We start from the raw sequence: 19,549 nt of genomic DNA, 5'->3' as shown, positions 1-19,549 counted from the left end.
TCAAGATATCGAATTCACAATTTTGAAATAAAAATCGTAATCGCCGCGACAAGTTATTGTTTAGTGTTGTGAGAATATAATTATCCGATTGGAATTGTGTTATCATCAATCATGATCCATCCAACATCTCACTGATTTAAAAAGAAAACGATTCAAACTCTCAATTCTCTTGAGTTCAGTGAAGCTTAGCATTCTCCAATGAGAAATGAGGAGAGGTTCAATGAGCCACTTGGCTTGCATGACCTCTCATAATATACTTAGCCAAGCCAAGCAGGCAAAGCTCTATCTACAGTACCTGAATTGAAAGTGTTGCATCTCATGAATAAACATCAATTCGATATTGATTATAAGTTATTTTCTTACCCATATTTGCAACAGTGAGCAGAATTCATACGCTTCATCAGTAATAATGTGCTTTACTATTGCTTACCAGAGCAATTGGAAAACTTCCAAAATTGGTGGAACCAACAATAAGTTCCCTAATGTATAGTAACTCCTATTCTAGTAGATGCATAGATCCATGTCTAATGAAAACTCTGCAATGAATCCAAAAAGAGTAGGAATAAGCCCATTCATTCTCTATGGCAAATATTGTCACTTTCAGGCTTGACCTATTTTTTTGAGTAGGAGACATGAAGTAACTATTTTCAATTCTTCTGATAGTCTACCAAAAGTCATTGAATGTACGGTATAAATCTCATGAACAGAGAGTGATCGATTCAACTTTTTTTAAAGTAAATTGCAGACATAACGTATAGTTATTATCCTAATCCTATTCTACATGGATCTACTAGAATAAAATGAAAAAATTCTTTAACTCCGCCTTATAAAGAATTTTTTCATTTTCATTTCATTCTAGTAGATCCATGTTTAATGAAATGAATTCAAAAGGAATGGGAATATTCATACACTCTGACAAATATTGTCACTTTAAAGCTCGACTTCTCTTTTTGAAGAGGGGTAATGAAGTGACTATTTTTAATTCTTCTGATAGTCTACAAAAACTCATTGCATGTAGCCAACGGTATACTATAATTTCATGAAAAGAGAGTGATCGATTCAACATTGTTTTTATTAAAAGTAAATTGTAGACATACATGAGGTTTGTATGATATAAATTAATTTCCTGTTTACAAGATGAAACTGTCCAACTAAAAAAGTAAATGAATTAATTAAATAACACACCATATAGACAGCTTTTCCTTATTATGTGCTGCATTTACTTGCATGCACTGTATTTCTTATTAACTTGCTTTACATGATTTTAAATAGTAGTAAAGTCTTACTTTTTTGTTATAAATATTACAGGTCATTTTTACAAAAATGACATCTATTTCATGGGAAATCAGATAGGAAAAATGCTACCACACACTGAACATGAATCATAACTCACTGGCCTGAAATTGAAAATGTTCACAACATATTCTCAGTTCACTTCTAGAATACGTATCATGTGAAATCCACTACCAATAAAAAATTATCCACAACCATCAACATTCTCAATTATTAGTTTAAATGCTTTTGGTGTGGAAATTGAAGTAATATTTATAAAAGAGTGAGAACAAAACCTTATTTTTTGCAATTTCTGTTAATAATTATTGCTTTGGGCCAGCGTTGAGTTTAGCCTGTTGTTCCTCTACTAATCGTTGTATATGGGTTGTGTTCATATTTACACTAAATTTCTAGGTTTATCTCAATCTAATTTTTCTTTCTTCAAACTGTGTATTCCATATCATTATTATTTGAGTTGAATATAACGTTTTGGGTTGCAGGCCAGACTCCAAGCTTTAAGAAAACTGTGTGATAAAGTAGTTTAGCCTTATTGCACTGCACGCTCGTACATTTTATTGCGTTATATTAGGAGAGAACACGTTAATAGAGAGCTCACTAGTATGAACCATTATACACGTAAGCCTACTCATAATATTAACTAGCATTGTTTTTCCAAGTTCCTTAGTATAATCATACAATTGTGAAGAACGTTTTCCTGAGAAGAAATGGAGATGTTTGTAATAAAAATATTGAGGTAGTTTCTATGAAAAAAGGTTTGGGAAGGTTTTCATGCACTTCAAGATTTTTATAAATTTTAATTTTGATCAATTACAGCTTTTGAGATACTGATATTCTATCGATTTATCTACTGTTTCAATGAACGTAAGATTAAATTGAAGTTGATGGTAAATGAGAATGTAGCCTACTTCGAGACAAAGCCATCAGGTGCTTCAGGCTTAATTCAGAAGAGGTTTTACATAGAAAAGCGTGATATAAATCAACAAATAATGATGAATTTATTTTTTACTGATGAATTCAACAATTATAAATATACAACTTTTCACACTAAAAGCATAGAGGGAACGCACTTAGCAATGAGTAACTGCATTCAACGACTAGGGGACCATTTCTTCATCATATCTTTGATCAGAACTCTCTCTGAAAAAAAGAAAGAAAAGTGAGACAAACATAGTAAACAAAGTTCTTCACAAAACGTGCACAAACTATAAAAACATGTGTTAACGATATTTGTAGCTCAAGTTTTTGAAAGAATTTGAGCCTACACATTTATATTCTTATAGGAAATTAGCATCAGCAACCTACTTTAAGCAAGTTAACACAACTATGAATTCCAACCCAACAGACGTTTCTGTAAGTGATTCCGTGGTGATATGGTAGGCCTAAGCACCCGCCACTCATGAATGAAAGATTGCGGGTTCGAGACCGATAAAACTCTTCTTTTTTTGCTGAGAATTTTCAACTCTATTGAAGAGTATTCACGTAATTTTGACAAAATAATAGGATAATTATTTTATTTTTCTATGTTTCATGGACATAAGGAGATTGCATTTCACGACACAAAATTTCCCCCAGTGCTAGTTACCTGCCAGCTATTAATAGGAAGTAATTCGGAAATTCTCCAGGGAGAGAATATACATTCAGATTCAGCAAATCATGCAGCAAATAATAATTACACAAAATTGCCCAAAAGGAAAACATTAAAAAAATGTATGGCTATCTTGGAAGTATCTTGTGAATTAAATCTGATTTTTATTTCAAGTGTCAAATTAAAAAAAAAATGAGTTAACGCCTGAAGATGCATAGAAATCGGATGAGAGATTGCTGTAAAGTTCTCCTGAAATCAGTTTTTTTGACCATTAGTGACTGAGAATCACTACCTATAGTTTGTATAAAATATGTTGAGGAGACTTAGCCCTCCATCCGAAGAAATTACAGGGTTGCCAAATCGAGTTGAATTGCAACTTTCTCAAATTTCTAATTTAACCTCAGAATTGGATGTAGAATACAATCTCCAATATCCCAGTAGTGCTGAAAAAGTTTCAGGGTTCAAGGATGTCGTAATGAGTGAGAATTTTATAAAAAATAACGGAGAGAATGTCTCATTTCTATTGGTGTCTGGATAACTTTCATCCGACTTATAGTTATTGAACGAGCGTTAGCACGTTCTCACTTTTGACTTACTGTCGTTTTCAGTCTGTTAGTATGTTACTGAGGAACTCTCTCGCTTTCACCACCCATTTATTTTGAGTCAAAAAAGTTTCTAGAATGTCAAAAATTACATTTTTTCTGCTCGAAATGTCTTGACATTGACGATCATAAATGAAAAAATATTTTTTCGCCCCACTTGGATGTAATGAGCTGGTTTTCGTGCGTCATATGGAGGCCGAAAGAGATTGTTTTCTGACCAGGCCGGTAAAATTTTTACGGCCCTAGGGCTGTAAAATAACCTTGAAGTCAGCTGATTCTGATTTGATGTGAACGTGTTTACAAAATAGTTTATGAAAGGGAATCAGTTTATGCTTCTAGAATTGAATAAAGTATTTTGCAATAAGATACCTACTATCTTTTTATTTGGATGAATGAAATACAAATGAGTTATTATAAACTATTCAAATTCAATTTTCAGAGTATAATAGAATCTAACCTCAAACCTCCTAGTACTGCGTTTATCACGAAACATGGTGGATAAACGGAATCAGTTTATGCTTCTAGAATTGAATAAAGTATTCTGCAATAATATACTATCATTTTATTTTGGATGAATGAAATACAGATGAGATATATATTATAAACTATTCAAATTCGATTTTCAGAGTAGGATAGAACCTCTAACCTAAACTTCCGTTGACATTCAGATTGGCCAAATTTCAAGTGTGCTGAAACAGCTGATCAAAAACGTTTCATTATTTGTGTTTATTATTCAATAATTAAAACATTTATAATAATATCATCTTATAGTAATTTGAAAGAGTAAAAAAGTATAAACTCAACCTCCCACATAATTGAACATAATCTTTTAGGTTATTTAGATAAATCAGAATAAAAAATTAAAATATTTGGACAATTTCCTGATATTCAGATTTGCTAGAGCTATGAGCTTCCACTTCTGCTTTCGGAAGTGCTTTATTCTCATATGATATATTGTTTATTTTTCTGTGTGGCGAAAAATAGTATTTGCACCACGGGCAAAAATGTTTTTCCGGCTCCCAATCTTTTCTAGTCCTCGGCCTACGGCCTCGGACTTGAAAACCGATTTCAAGCCGGAAAAGTCTCATTTTCGGCCCTAGGTGCGAAATATACTATTATGTTGGATAATAGAAAGGAGACATTATCCCCGCTAATTCTCACTCATTACGACATCCCGTAATTCTGAGGGAAGTGATATTTAAAAGAGAAACATATTTTCGCCATGTTCTCAATTCCATCTAAAAATTAATTTCCTTTTAATCCTCCATCCCTAAAACTTTTTCAGCACTATTGGGATATCGGGGATGATATTCCACATCCAATCCTGTGGTTAAATTAGAAATTTGCAATTTCACACGATTTGGCAACCCTCTAATTTCTTCGGATGGAGAGCCAAGTCCCAACTTATTTTATACAGACTATAGAGGTTCAAGAGTCTAACTCTTCTTATAGAAAATGGAAAAAACTTCACTTCCAAACTTTTTTATGACTTAATACAATAGCTTCCAAGGATACAATAGCCTAATGAATCCTTGAATAACACCTACTTGAAATATAAAATATCAAAAATGTTTTATATTTGAGAGATCTTTAGTGAAATATTCACTTCACTCAAAAATGAACCCTGCTAACTATCCTTACTTTTTCGGTTTTCAAGTGTTTGGCAAAACGCATCAATCCACGTATAAAAATGTCGAATCCACAAGAAAAATGAACTCTACTCACTTGGGGCTGGAAAGTCTTCTGGGTGTAGCTCTATGTAATGGCGGTAGGCAGCGTCCCTGTCCCTGTTATGAGCATTCCTTCTCTCAGCCAACAGATGTCCAGCATACGCTCCCGCCACCAACAAAGCCACATGCTTCAGTGCACCTCAAACATCACATAAATAAAAAGTAATTATTATGAATTAGAATTAGATACATAAGAAAATTCCTCCTTTAAAATGTTATATGGAAGGAACGATCATAGTTTGAATAAGATAAGTTGAAACCATGTGTTTCAATTTATTTATTTATTCATATACAAATACGATTAAGGTAAAAACAACAGGCATTCGCCCAAAACTGTTCTAAACATTAATTTGGAATACACAGTCTAGAGGTTATGTAAATGATAACTTAATTCACACATTATTTCGAGTCCAAAAAATGTTTCCACTACAATTTTGAATTTATCAGATTAATTAATTTCAAAATACAAATCCAAACGGAAATCTTCCTTTACAATCACAAAAATATTTAAAATTACACTTAAATCCACAAAATTATACTCATGTTGAAATTCTAAACATCAATATTATATCTAATTTATTCAATATGACATCACTGCATAACGTAGGCAGTGTTGCGAAATGGCATTTCCTACGGCAATCAGCTTCTAGCAGCTCAAATATTAAGCCCGCCAAAACCAGTCTTCGGACAGAAAAATTTGCTCTCGCCTTTGTTTTAGATTACATGAAGTCGAATAAAATGGGATCAATCGGAAATCTCAATCTTCAATGAGTAAAAATTGAAAAAATCAATTTTGATGGATTTTAGTTTTTAATCAACAATATCTTCCGATGGACACTCTTTAAAAGTATAAATCGAAATCCCCCAGGGCGAAGTTTTGTCCTGAGACCAAGTAGAGCGCTCTATCCCATATAGATTTCCAGGAACACCTGATAACAATGCTCCTTGTATTTTGAAAAACACCTAATTTTAAGTTTAACCATCATCACTAACTTCATTGTCCTTACATTGAGATTTTGCACAATGATATAAGTTTATAAGATAATGTTTTATAAGAATCACTCGAACGATGCACTGAATTTTAGTAATTTCTAGTGGAGAGGCGCGCATAAGGACACCTCAAGGATCAAAATTTCAAACAATCATAACTTTTGACACAATGATCGGATCTCCTCGTACTATACAGCTCATCTTCTCGGCTCGGCAAGGCGGTTCAAAATCATGTATCAGGAGTCAAATTCGTTGGAGAGATCGGAAATTTATTCCAAACAATACATTTAAAAAAATCAGAACTTCAATATATATGTATTTAAATTGCAAGGGCAATGAGGTGCAAGAGCACCCCTTTTTCATGTACTTTTGAATGAACTATTGTACATCTCCAGCTTTCAAGGTTTGCAGCTGGCTGCAAGGTTTGAGTAACATTTGATGCTGAGCCAGAGGTCAACTGTATTTCACCTTTCTATTTTATTTGTTAGTTTTATGTTTCTTCTATTCTCATAATGAAAAATCCTCTAGGAGGATGCATAGATGTGTGTACACATCATCATAAATTTATTGGCCTTTCTTTGTTCTTTAAACTACTGCGACTCCATACGCTTATACAGAATGACACAGAATAACGGGAACTTTTGAAAACGCCATAAAATATTGGCGAGAAGGGCAATAGTTATTTGTATATCTAGAGTGAAAAGTACAACTTTTTCTCCCTGTGGGAAAAAGTTTGAAGCCCAAGGCGAAGCCGAGGGCAACAATTTTCCTGAGGAAGAAAAAGTATTTTTCGCTCGTGATGTACACAACATTTTTCCTCCATCTACATTTTTTTTATAGAAACTGCAAATTAAATCATTCTAATAACTTACGTATTGGTGACAATGTTTCCTAACAACATAACCTAAAATCTAAAAACCGGTCGTCTGATTGGCACTGCCGATTGCGCTATCTATCGGCCAAAGTTGTAACAATTATATCAGCTGGGCAGGCTACCAAAAATGGCTGACTCCAGATCACGCGGTTCAGATTTGAATATTGCAGATCAAAAATATTTGTTGGCTGGTATTTTGAATAGAATAAAATATTTTAAAAATTGTATAAATTTTTATCGTCTACTAATATTAAGAATATAATATCATACAAACATATATTTCATGAGTTGATCAAATTTCTGGTTGTGGTATTGAATTCAGTTGACTTAATGACAGACACCTCTATTACGCTTTCTCATCTGAGCTTAGACCTTCTAACCTATTACCATGTAAGTTTTTAAAATAGAGATGCTTCCCATGTTATTTAAATGGAGTCACTTTTCCTCCCTAGGGAGTTTTTCTGTTTTTTACTACCAAGAGCAAAAAAGTGACACTTTAGTATTATGTTTCAGGGAGTAAAGTAAGTACTTTAGACACTGGAACATGATACTAAAGTGTCACTTTTTCGCTCTCGGGACGAAAATAGAGAAAAACTCCCTAGAGCGTAAAAGTGACTCCATTTAAATAACATGGGAAGCATCTTTATTTTTAATAACTTACACGTGAAATATGGTAGAAGGTCTAAGCTCAGATGAGGGAACATAATAGAGGTGTCTGTCATTGAGTCAACTGAATTCAATACCACAACCAGAAATTTGATCAACTCATGAAATATAAATGTTTGTATGATATTACATACCGGTAGGCTACTTAATATTAGTAGACGTTAAAAATTTATACATATTTTAAAATATTTTATTCTATTCAAAATACCAGCCAACAAATATTTTTCATCTGCAATTCAAATCTGAAACGCGTGATCTGGAGTCAGCCATTTTTGATAGCCGCCCAGCTGATAATTGTTACAACTTTTGCCGATAGATAGCGCAATCGGCAGTGCCAATCAGACGACCGATTTTTAGGTTTTAGATTTTAGGTTATGTTGTTAGAAAACATTGTCACAAATAACGTTATTAAAATGATTTGCAGTTTATAGAAAACAAATGTAGATGGAGGAAAAATGTTGTGTACATCACAAGCGAAAAATACTTTTTCTCCCTCAGGAAAATTGTTGTCCTCGGCTTTGCCTTGGGCTTCAAACTTTTTCCCACAGGGAGATGAAAGTTGTACTTTTCACTCTAGATTTACAAATAACTATTATTCAAACTAATGTGAAGTTCAAGACGTGCCATTTGAGAATTATTAATAACATCTATCACTTTTTGAAATTACTTCTTTAAGATGTCTTCACCCTGAACGAATACACTCTTGAAATCCGTGTTGACGATTCCTCATTGATCGCTGCAACATCTGCGTTTCCTGGTCCCATGATCTGTCTACCTGCGATTTTCTGTTTGTGGAGCTATTTCTAATCAAACGTTTTAACAACTTGACCAACAACAATAACTGTGGTTGAATCATAACAGACAATTCGAAATGAAATTAACAATATCCCAGCTGAAACCTTGCAGCAATCGTTCAGGAATCTCAACACAGATTTCAAGAGTGTATTCGTGCAGGAGAAAGCCATCTTGAAGAAGTAATTGTCAAAAAGTGATAGATGTTATTAATAATAATTCTCAAATGGCACCTCTTGAACTTGACATTAGTTTGAATAAAATCATTTTTACCCTTCCCACTAACGTTTTCAAATGTTCCTGTTATTCTGGGTCACCCGGTATGTATGAAAAACTTGCAAATTTTTAGCTAAAAAAGTGGTTAACTTGTTTATTTGGGGATTGATGTTCATTTTAAACTATTGGATTTTGTAGAATAATGAACTCTGAAAAAACATGTTTTTTAGACAAAGTAAAGGACTGTTCCCATGCACTGGCAATTCAATTCAATTCTCCATCAATCCATGACCAGCTTATGCTGGATAGATTTCGACATTAAAAAATAAAAACACAAAAGTCCACACTAATTACACAATCCAGATGGCATGCCAAAAAGGTGGATGAAGCTTGTGATCTCATCAATGAGTAGAGTGGGAGGCTAAGCAGTTTATCTCGCAGTACTTTCCTGAATGATTTTTCTTCTAATTCACGGATACACTAGGGAAGTCTATTGAATAACTTCAGTGTGCGAATGGGATAGCTGCTGTGTGATTTAGTCAGTCTTGAGTAATAGGTTGGAGTCATATCGCCTCCTGGTGTTGTGATCATGGAATTGGCTTCTTGCTTGCAGCGTATGAATCCGAACCTTCAGGAGTGTCAAGTAAGTGTTGAATGAGTATTGTCTGAAGACAGTAAGAATCCCCAATATTACAAAATGTGGCCGGCAATGTTCTAGGGGTGGAGATGACGTCATGATGCGCACTACTTTTTTTGAAGAAGGAGAATCCTCTTACAACTGCTTGTGTGACCCCCGAGTACAATTCCATAAATGACGTGACTGTGGAAAAGGGCAAGACATGCAGTAAGTTAACCAGATAACTTTTAGGTACACTATTTCTCAGCTTCTGCATCAGTTAGATGACCTTGGAGAGTCGATTACAGACCATTACATGTTGATCCCATGGCAGAGAGGCATCCACCATAGATCCGAGTTTAACTTCAGGCTCACCAAAGGAAGGTGGACTACGCTTCAAGGTGCACAGAACATTTTGTGTCTCGGCCTCGCTCATTCACTCTGAACCACCAGCTGGCTTCCTCCAGCAATTGAGCTGACCTGAGAATAGCCAAATGAGGATCTTCATCTTGGGCGACTAAAGTAGTGATATCAGCCAACAGTAATGCTTTCTCTCCATGCTGAGAGCAATTATATGAGGAAAAGCAGAGGGCCAAGAATTGAACTCTGTGGAATTCCGACGTTGATCTGTAGTGCTTGAGATTTGGCTCCATCTATTGTCACAACTTGTCTGCGATCCAAAAGATAACTCTCCATTGTTCTCAAGGCAACTCCACATACACCATATTCGAACAATGAATATGTTCAATAAAATACCTGTTTCTCTTCAGACTGCATGGTACAACAATTTCAAGAATATAATCACACAGTGACTTATTGAAAAGAGTAATTACAGCGCGAGTGAGTTTCTAAACCTGAGTAGCCTATCCGGATCCGCAACGCCGCCTCCTCTTGCCAATCAAGTGACATAATTTTTTAATGTTAGGCCAGTATTAACTACCGTATTTATGTTTATGACGCAATTCATCCAGTGATGTCTGGGCATTGATAGAGAGATTGGAAATAGGATAGATAATGATGTGAGCGGGACAGATTTGTAGCTTGGATACAACATTGGAAGATAAGATAGGACGCATTTCAGCGTAGCGTAGCTATATGTGAAGAGACCGTTACAGGTACTTAGATTTAGTAAAATATATCGTGTTCAGTGGTACTTTTTTAGACTAATGAAATAGAATAAAGGTTCTCACCAGCTTGAATGGGCTTATTTTTTGAGTAGTCGTAATATACACTGAGAGATCCAGTACAGAAGCCAAGAATGGATGGACCCATAACTTTATCAAAGAGGGAATATGTTGAGCCATCGCTGTTTAACAAGGTTCTTGGATCTTCTATTGCAGCCATCTCAAAATTGAGTTTCAACACAATTCTATTTTTTAAATCACTTTTATATCTACCAATAACGCAATAACCTCAAAGTAACCTCTTTTTTGTCGTCTGTCGTTTTCGGAAAATTTTATGGAATGGATATGGATAGATGCTTAGAAGCATAGAGGGTATAGCGCCAAACTGGGTTGAGGACAAAGTGGGTCAATTTTTCGACCGCATTTGTCGCCTCATGACACGACCAATGCGATAACCTCAGGAATGTGACCCACTCTGTCGCTGACCGCATTTGTCGGGAGGTGCAGGAATGAAAATCGACCGCATCTGTCGCCTCATGACACGACAAACTGGGTCTGCTCAGGAATGTGGCAATATAATTGAGATTCTGTTATCGATACATTGTACTTTATCAATATCGAATAGCCTTTGACAAGGCGGAAAATCGGTTGTATAAACTGACTTGTGCCTCATAATTTGAATTTGAATCTCAAATTCTTGTTCATGATGCTGAACTCTATTTTACAATAATTTGATTTAAATTAAAAGAATGAACAAAGTGGACTTGAGATTATGTTAATAATGTCGTTTAAGAGATAACATATTATCAACAATAACATAATTTCATGGAAATTTTTGACAATGAAGTAAGAATGTCCTAGTCATTATTGTTTCAGTATTTTATATAAAGAGCCGTTTGCATTGTAGGCATAGATAAGCTAGCTGAACTTATGGTTTGAGTTGATTGAGTTAGGTGAATAGAAATGAAACTTGAATCGGTTCCTAATGAAATTCTTCAGGGAATTAGTTTTTTCTTGTTTACAATAAACCAGCAGTACATTGATTATTTCATAAATAATTCATCTTTTGTGGTTAGAGCTGCGTAGCCTACTAAGATAGGTAGGTAGGCCTGTATCCAGTAACAGAAGAGAAAGAGCGATTGAGAAATTTCTCAAATGATGAGATTCAATTACTTTCAAATTTAGTTACTGTGCAATAATAAAAAAGTATAAATAAGAAATAGTAGGCCAACAACTTGATAGCCTATGATGCTATGAAAAAAGATATTTTCGAATTTATGAAAAGTGATGTTGGCTAGGCTACTAGTCTCCCACGTTTATTAGACCTAAAAAACTTTAAGAAGAAAAATATCTCAGTGTTATTAAAAACATGTCTTCTGCTAGAAAATAGAGTACTGGGTCAGCCTAAATCCTTGACCAGCATAAAAATTGATTGACTGAGTATTTCTAATTGTCTAACTCATTTCAAATTCGGCATACAGGATGATTTACAAATACTCAACATACTATTGTAATTTCATCGAAATATAATGATGTTTAGGGGTGGTAAGGGGTTAAAAACCCTATTGACCAACATAAAAAGTGATTTACCGGGTATTTCTAACTGTCCGATTTGGTTCAAATTTGGCATACAGGATGATTTACACATATTTAAGTTAACATACTGTTGAAATTTCATCAAAATATAATTATATTTAGGGGTGGTAAGGGGTTAAAACTCCTATTGACCAGCATAAAAAGTGATTGACGGGGTATTTCTTATTGTCTGATCCGTTTTAAATTTGGCATACAGGATAATTTAACATACTGTTGAAATTTCATCAAAATATAATGATGTTGATGGGTAGTTAGGGGTTAAAAACCCTATTGACAAGCATAAAAAGTGATTGACTGGGTATTTCTAACTGTCCAATTCGTTTCAAATTTGGCATACAAGATTCACACATACTTAACATACTATTGATATTTTATAATATTATACATCAATTTTATAATTTTATTTCATGAGAATATTATAAATTTTATAATATAACCTACCCAATTCATAACTCACAATATTTGAAAAATCTCACTAAAGTTGGATATGTTTTTGATACATTTGTATTATTGATATGCATGTAACATTACACATCTATAGTTACAAATTATTGATAATTTTTCAATAGATAAATTAGCCAACACAGAATTCAGCTCACTAGCAAACAAAATCATTGTAATAACTCCTGTTTTATAATATAATAACATTTCTCATAATTTGACAAGCTATTCACAACAAACAACATGGAAAGATGGAAAGGAACAATCAGAAACAGCGCTGCCAATCTTGAAAAAGAATTTAAGGACGTTTTAAAATCGATATGAAGAAGTGAAAATCGAACATTTCGATATATCGATAAAAAATTACCCACTCTGTCACTGACCGCAATTGTCGGGAGGTGCAGGAATGAAAATCGACCGCATTTGTCGCCTCTTGACATGACATATGCGGTCTGCTCAGGAATGTGACCCACTCTGTCGCTGACCGCATTTGTCGTTAGCCCACTTTGTCGTTGGTGTTAAATGTGTATCGACCCAGTTTGTCGTCGACCCATTCTTGAACATCCCGGCTACTCTGCAAGGGGTCGCCACAGAGAAGAAATTCCTTCTACTTTGTGGGGTCGCGGAGTATCGCCAGCCCTTAAAACCATAACAACCAAAAAAATTGAGAGGAATTGGGTTATTTCGTCAAACTGGGACAACGACAGACTAGGTTGCTTCACGCAAACGACAAGCTTGGTTTACTCGCGGAAATCCACGCGAAAAATTCTATTGACCAAACGTAGGCAACGTTTCAACTCGTCGAAAGTGGCATCTTTTTACAGAGCTGTATGTGATTATTTTGTCAGTGAGTTCAGATTCTTATTGTTGGTTGAATACTATGAAGGACAATATTATTAAGAATCATTGAATATTCTGATCGCACAAAAATGTAATTTATAAATTGTTTGCTAGTTTTCAAAGACAAGACATCATTATTATGTATGTAACTTATATTTACTGTACTGGTTGAAATCTATTGTTGGGTTCTTTTTATTTATTCAATTTTAGGTTTTTAGTTGAATAGCAATAGCTTTAACCCTCTGCTGGGTGCAGCCGGCCTCAGAGGCCAACCAATATAATTTCCCTCTTCACTTAGGCGGCCGAGCGCCCCACCACTCCATTTTTTCATCTAAATCTATCAACCTCACAACATGCCAGCCTCAGTCAGTCGCCAACTTTTGCATAGTTTATCACGTACACCCTGAGTAGCTTCAGAGGTGGGTGATTGATACCCAGGTGTTGCTCCTGGATGACTTCGCTCAGTCGTAATGTGGGCGGGGAAAGGAGGCAAGTCGAAGTTCCTCTTCCTTCTTCTTTGTTCCTCAGCTGGCGTGAACAGCACCTCCTGGTGCTTCTGACGGCGTGAAGGTCGCTCTCTTCTCTGATGACACCACTTTGATGTAATTTTGTATCGGCCTTACGGCCTCGGTTCCGCTCCAGTGGAGTAGGAAAAGGAAGGACAGAAAGGATAGGGACGGCAGACAACGGTCCGCTGTGCCCTGGGGAAAAGGAAGAATAGGGACGGCAGACAACGGTCCGCTGTGCCCTGGGGAGAAGGAAGAATAGGGACGGCAGACAACGGTCCGCTGTGCCCCGGGGAGAAGGAAGAATAGGGACGGCAGACAACGGTCCGCTGTGCCCTGGGGAGAAGGAAGAATAGGGACGGCAGACAACGGTCCGCTGTGCCCTGGGGAAATGGGAGGATAGGGACGGCAGACAACGGTCCGCTGTGCCCTAGGGAGATGGGAGGACAGGGACGGCAGACAACGGTCGCTGTGCCCTGGGGAATGGGAGGTCAGGGACGGCAGACAACGGTCCGCTGTGCCCTGGGGAAATGGGAGGACAGGACGGCAGACAACGGTCCGCTGTGCCCTAGGTAGATGGGAGGACAGGGACGGCAGACAACGGTCCGCTGTGCCCTAGGTAGATGGGAGGTCAGGACGGCAGACAACGGTCCGCTGTGCCCTGGGGAATGGGAGGACAGGGACGGCAGACAACGGTCCGCTGTGCCCTAGGTAGATGGGAGGACAGGGACGGCAGACAACGGTCCGCTGTGCCCTAGGTAGATGGGAGGTCAGGGACGGCAGACAACGGTCCGCTGTGCCCTGGGGAAATGGGAGGACAGGGACGGCAGACAACGGTCCGCTGTGCCCTAGGGAGATGGAGGACAGGGACGGCAGACAACGGTCCGCTGTGCCCTGGGGAATGGAAGGTCAGGGACGGCAGACAACGGTCCGCTGTGCCCTGGGGAAATGGGAGGACAGGGACGGCAGACAACGGTCCGCTGTGCCCTAGGTGATGGGAGGTCAGGGACGGCAGACGACGGTCCGCTGTGCCCTAGGGAGATGGAGGTTAGGGACGTACGGCAGCCAATGGGCCGCTGTACCAGGGCAGGAGGTCGGGGACGTACGGCAGCCAACGGGCCGCTGTACAAGGAGCAGGAAGGTTGTGAGCGGAATGCTCTGGACTGGGGCTCGTCCGGCGTTTAAATACTCCCCCAAAGTGGAGGGGATGGAGTTGAGCCGCCGCCAGAGGCGGTGGAAATCGTCCTGATGCGCGGAAGATGGTGCGCCATCGGTACCTCCCTTATCTCCGCGGTCGGCTAGCATTGCTGATAGCCGAGCGTCTTTCTTCAATATTATTAATTATTTAACAATATTTTCTGTCACAATTTTACTTTGTGACACCCCACTCCTACTTGGGGGGGGGGGGGTTCGGAGCCATCTATGGCACCACCTTAAAAGGCGTGAGCCATCTAGGCATCACCTTAAGAGGTGTACACCTCTCAAGCATCACCTTTAGAGGTGTATGACACTCGCTATGAGCTTCATCTATACCTGGTCCACAGGTACATATTTACATTGTCCATTTGATAATCGGACTTTTATGCGTGGCTTGCCAGCCCGTTTACGCTTACCAGGTGTTGAGACTCGGTGACACAACACTGGATCCTTATTCCTTGAGAGTCCTGGTCTGGGATCCTGGGACTGTGAGACTACTTCCTTGATGGTCAAAAACTGTCTTGGCTCTTCTACAACCATATCAATGGGGGGTGGTACTAACTTTTCCACATCACTCTCGGAGCTACCACTTGTATTGGTGGCTGGGGCATGAATCGTGGCCTGCCGTTCATACTCAGTCATCTCATCCCTGTGATCCATCACAATGTTGCCCCAGGATTCTTCCCTTGGAATATATGACATCTCTGCCTTTCTATCAATCAAGGCATTGGGTTCGACTCTGTTCAAACCAAACTGCATGAATATCCTTTTGTCGCGATCCTTGTTGTCCTGAGATTCGGATTGTACAGCTGATATTGTTGGGACTGCTGTTGTCTTAGTCCCCAATAAGAGAGATCGCGACATTATTAGCGGACTTGTAGGATTCAGTTGGGGAGGATCCCACTCTACCTCTCTCGTGAATGTGTGAATATTCACCCTGTTTTCACGCATAAATTCCATGCCTAATAGCAACTCTTGTCCAAGTCCATCCAGTATAGACGCCACTAGTGGAACTGTGATTTGTCCTATAGTGACATTAGTTGTCAGCTTCCCATTTAATGGGGTAGATCGTCCATCAGCTAATATTGCGTGGTGATGAGTTGGTACCTTCCTTATCATCCCTATTTTTTGGAGATCTTCATAAACCTCATTACTCATATAATTAGCTTCAGCACCACTATCTAGCAATGCCCGACACTTTTTACCTCCGATTGTCACAGTAATGAATAGTCTGTTGTCCCTTGATGACTCTTCAATCACAGGAATCCTGTGTGCCGTTCGCATCACTGCTGTCTTGTTCGGAGTTTTATTCTCCTTCTGCACATCACAGACACATTTCAGTGCTCTCTTTCCGCTCCTTTTACATGGTGGGATATCGGGACAGTGTGATCTCCAGTGCCCCGGTCTCTTGTATTGCCCACACATGGGTTCAGACTCACTAAGAGATGGTCTGTTACTAGTAGGGGTTATAACTGTCTCAACCTTGAGCCTTGTAATCTTTTTTGTGTCCTCAATCATGTGAACTCTCGAATTCTGTCTATTTTGTTTCTCCTCTGCTTTTATATGTTCATACTCCCTCGCGAATTTTTCCAATTCGTTGATACTATGAACATCTGATTGCCGAATATACAATTTGTACCGTGGGAGGAGATTCTTATACACTCTCTGTAATTTATTCTCTTCTGTAAAATCTCCTCTACGCCTCATGAGTGTCAGTACATCTTCGAGAAATTCGTCAAACAATTCACCTTCCCTTTGCTTCCTTGCCTGAATTAGATTCTCGAGGTCCTCCTCATAGGTAAGTGGGTAGTAGCGTGATCTGAAATCTGTCACAAAATTGTCCCATGATTTCCACTGGTCACGACGATTACGCATCCATAGAGTAGCTTTACCAACCAGTAATTCAGGCAGCGCGACTAGTAGCTGGTTGCCAGTGAGCCCATAGGCTTGTTGTAGCTCGTCTAGCCTTTCCAAGAAGCTAGGAGCATCTGATTGGCCGTCGAATGACAGTCTCCAGCTTCTCACCTTGTCACATACCGCCCCTGGGTCCATGAGGGGGTTTGTGTGAATATTGGTTCTAACCTCAGTGTGGGTACCTGTCACCAAGTGTTTAGTTTCCCCACTGCTTCCGCTCATTATGCCAGGTCTAGGGCTGGGATAACGTACAGTCATCTTCTTATGTTGTTCTACTAACAACTTTCTCAACTCAGCAAGTGTTCCAGATGACACTATGCCCCAATCTTGTAGAAGATTGAATGCCTCATCCTTTTTCAATCTATAGATCCAGGAAACTCTGGGGTCGGCTATCACCTCGGGGTTTATGTCCTCGACCGACTGATCCTCTGTCAGCTCCTGGTGTTGAGCATCTGAATCAGACTCTCCCTGTTCACTCATGATTCTTACTTCGTTGCCTCGTGCCCCACGTTGGGCGCCAATCTATCACGTACACCCTGAGTAGCTTCAGAGGTGGGTGATTGATACCCAGGTGTTGCTCCTGGATGACTTCGCTCAGTCGTAATGTGGGCGGGGAAAGGAGGCAAGTCGAAGTTCCTCTTCCTTCTTCTTTGTTCCTCAGCTGGCGTGAACAGCACCTCCTGGTGCTTCTGACGGCGTGAAGGTCGCTCTCTTCTCTGATGACACCACTTTGATGTAATTTTGTATCGGCCTTACGGCCTCGGTTCCGCTCCAGTGGAGTAGGAAAAGGAAGGACAGAAAGGATAGGGACGGCAGACAACGGTCCGCTGTGCCCTGGGGAGAAGGAAGAATAGGGACGGCAGACAACGGTCCGCTGTGCCCTGGGGAGAAGGAAGAATAGGGACGGCAGACAACGGTCCGCTGTGCCCCGGGGAGAAGGAAGAATAGGGACGGCAGACACGGTCCGCTGTGCCCTGGGGAGAAGGAAGAATAGGGACGGCAGACAACGGTCCGCTGTGCCCTGGGGAAATGGGAGGATAGGGACGGCAGACAACGGTCCGCTGTGCCCTAGGGAGATGGGAGGACAGGGACGGCAGACAACGTCCGCTGTGCCCTGGGGAATGGAGGTCAGGGACGGCAGACAACGGTCCGCTGTGCCCTGGGGAAATGGGAGGACAGGACGGCAGACAACGGTCCGCTGTGCCCTAGGTAGATGGGAGGACAGGGACGGCAGACAACGGTCCGCTGTGCCCTAGGTAGATGGGAGGTCAGGGACGGCAGACAACGGTCCGCTGTGCCCTGGGGAAATGGGAGGACAGGGACGGCAGACAACGGTCCGCTGTGCCCTAGGGAGATGGGAGGACAGGGACGACAGACAACGGTCCGCTGTGCCCTGGGGGAATGGAAGGTCAGGGACGGCAGACAACGGTCCGCTGTGCCCTGGGGAAATGGGAGGACAGGGACGGCAGACAACGGTCCGCTGTGCCCTAGGGTGATGGGAGGTCAGGGACGGCAGACGACGGTCCGCTGTGCCCTAGGGAGATGGGAGGTTAGGGACGTACGGCAGCCAATGGGCCGCTGTACCAGGGCAGGAGGTCGGGGACGTACGGCAGCCAACGGGCCGCTGTACAAGGAGCAGGAAGGTTGTGAGCGGAATGCTCTGGACTGGGGCTCGTCCGGCGTTTAAATACTCCCCCAAAGTGGAGGGGATGGAGTTGAGCCGCCGCCAGAGGCGGTGGAAATCGTCCTGATGCGCGGAAGATGGTGCGCCATCGGTACCTCCCTTATCTCCGCGGTCGGCTAGCATTGCTGATAGCCGAGCGTCTTTCTTCAATATTATTAATTATTTAACAATATTTTCTGTCACAATTTTACTTTGTGACAAGTTTGTGTTATTTCAACATGGCTTCACAGGCCACATGCACCTGATTATGTCATGAACACAAGATGCTGGCCAATGTTTACTTTTTATGCCTACCTGAATGTTGAATGTTGTGCATCAATGCACAAGTGATCTTGATTTGGAATCAACTTGAACCTCAGAAATGAGAATATATCTAAAAACTTTGTCTCATCAGCTTGTGTTGGGACAATTAGCCCGGCAAAGTCCCAATACAAGTGGAATGCCAATTCAATTGCAAACTCACTTGAAAAGGTTTTTGCCCAATGAACTTGAAATACTAAATGACCAACAATACCTACCAAAAGAAGAAAGTGTGGAGTATGTGTGACTGAAAGAGAATTCAGGAGAATGACAAATTAGAAAAAATGACAGATTAGGATGACAAATTAGGCCACTGTGTCAAACCTGTTTGACTGCAGCTAATTTGGAAGCCTCATCATCACAATGACTAATTATTGAAGATCAGTTCCAATAATTTCAACAAATAGCCTAAATTGCTAAAAAAAAATTTTTTCTTTTACAATTGATAATTTTCATTTTTAAGTTTAACCATACTAGTTGTGTTCAAAGAATCTATTTTTTATAATATGTTTGGTATAATTACTTAAAATAGATCCTACCAATCATTCCCCTATTAGTATTTTGAATTATAATTGATCTAGTG

The 19,549-nt window shown here is 39.5% G+C and overlaps 1 protein-coding gene across 1 annotated transcript; it reads right to left on the bottom strand.

Moving 5' to 3' along the window:
- Nucleotides 1-2,265: 2,265 nt before the first annotated feature.
- LOC111053826 (NADH dehydrogenase [ubiquinone] 1 subunit C2) lies at nt 2,266-10,888 on the bottom strand. Its single transcript, XM_022340756.2, has 3 exons — nt 10,555-10,888; nt 5,206-5,349; nt 2,266-2,430 (listed from the first exon to the last, which is right to left on the bottom strand). The coding sequence occupies exons 1-3, from the start codon at nt 10,706-10,708 to the stop codon at nt 2,381-2,383; spliced, it is 348 nt and encodes a 115-aa protein (XP_022196448.1). The 5' UTR covers nt 10,709-10,888; the 3' UTR covers nt 2,266-2,380.
- Between the last annotated feature and the right edge of the window lie 8,661 nt (nt 10,889-19,549).

The sequence above is a fragment of the Nilaparvata lugens genome, chromosome 5, assembly GCF_014356525.2.
Source record: "Nilaparvata lugens isolate BPH chromosome 5, ASM1435652v1, whole genome shotgun sequence".
NCBI classification, from domain to species: Eukaryota; Metazoa; Arthropoda; class Insecta; order Hemiptera; family Delphacidae; genus Nilaparvata; species Nilaparvata lugens.
The sequence above is the reverse complement of the archived record's forward strand: the minus strand, read 5'-3'. Positions and strand labels throughout refer to the sequence as shown.

Bases quoted from the DNA above. Each gene is read 5' to 3' on its own strand.
- LOC111053826 (XM_022340756.2), bottom strand. From the start codon at position 10,708: ATGGCTGCAATAGAAGATCCAAGAACCTTGTTAAACAGCGATGGCTCA. The intron at 5,350-10,554 runs GTGAGAACCTTT...GTGATGTTTGAG, and splicing joins AAATAAGCCCATTCAAGCTG to GTGCACTGAAGCATGTGGCT. The intron at 2,431-5,205 runs GTGAGTAGAGTT...TCTTTTTTTCAG, and splicing joins AGAAGACTTTCCAGCCCCAA to AGAGAGTTCTGATCAAAGAT.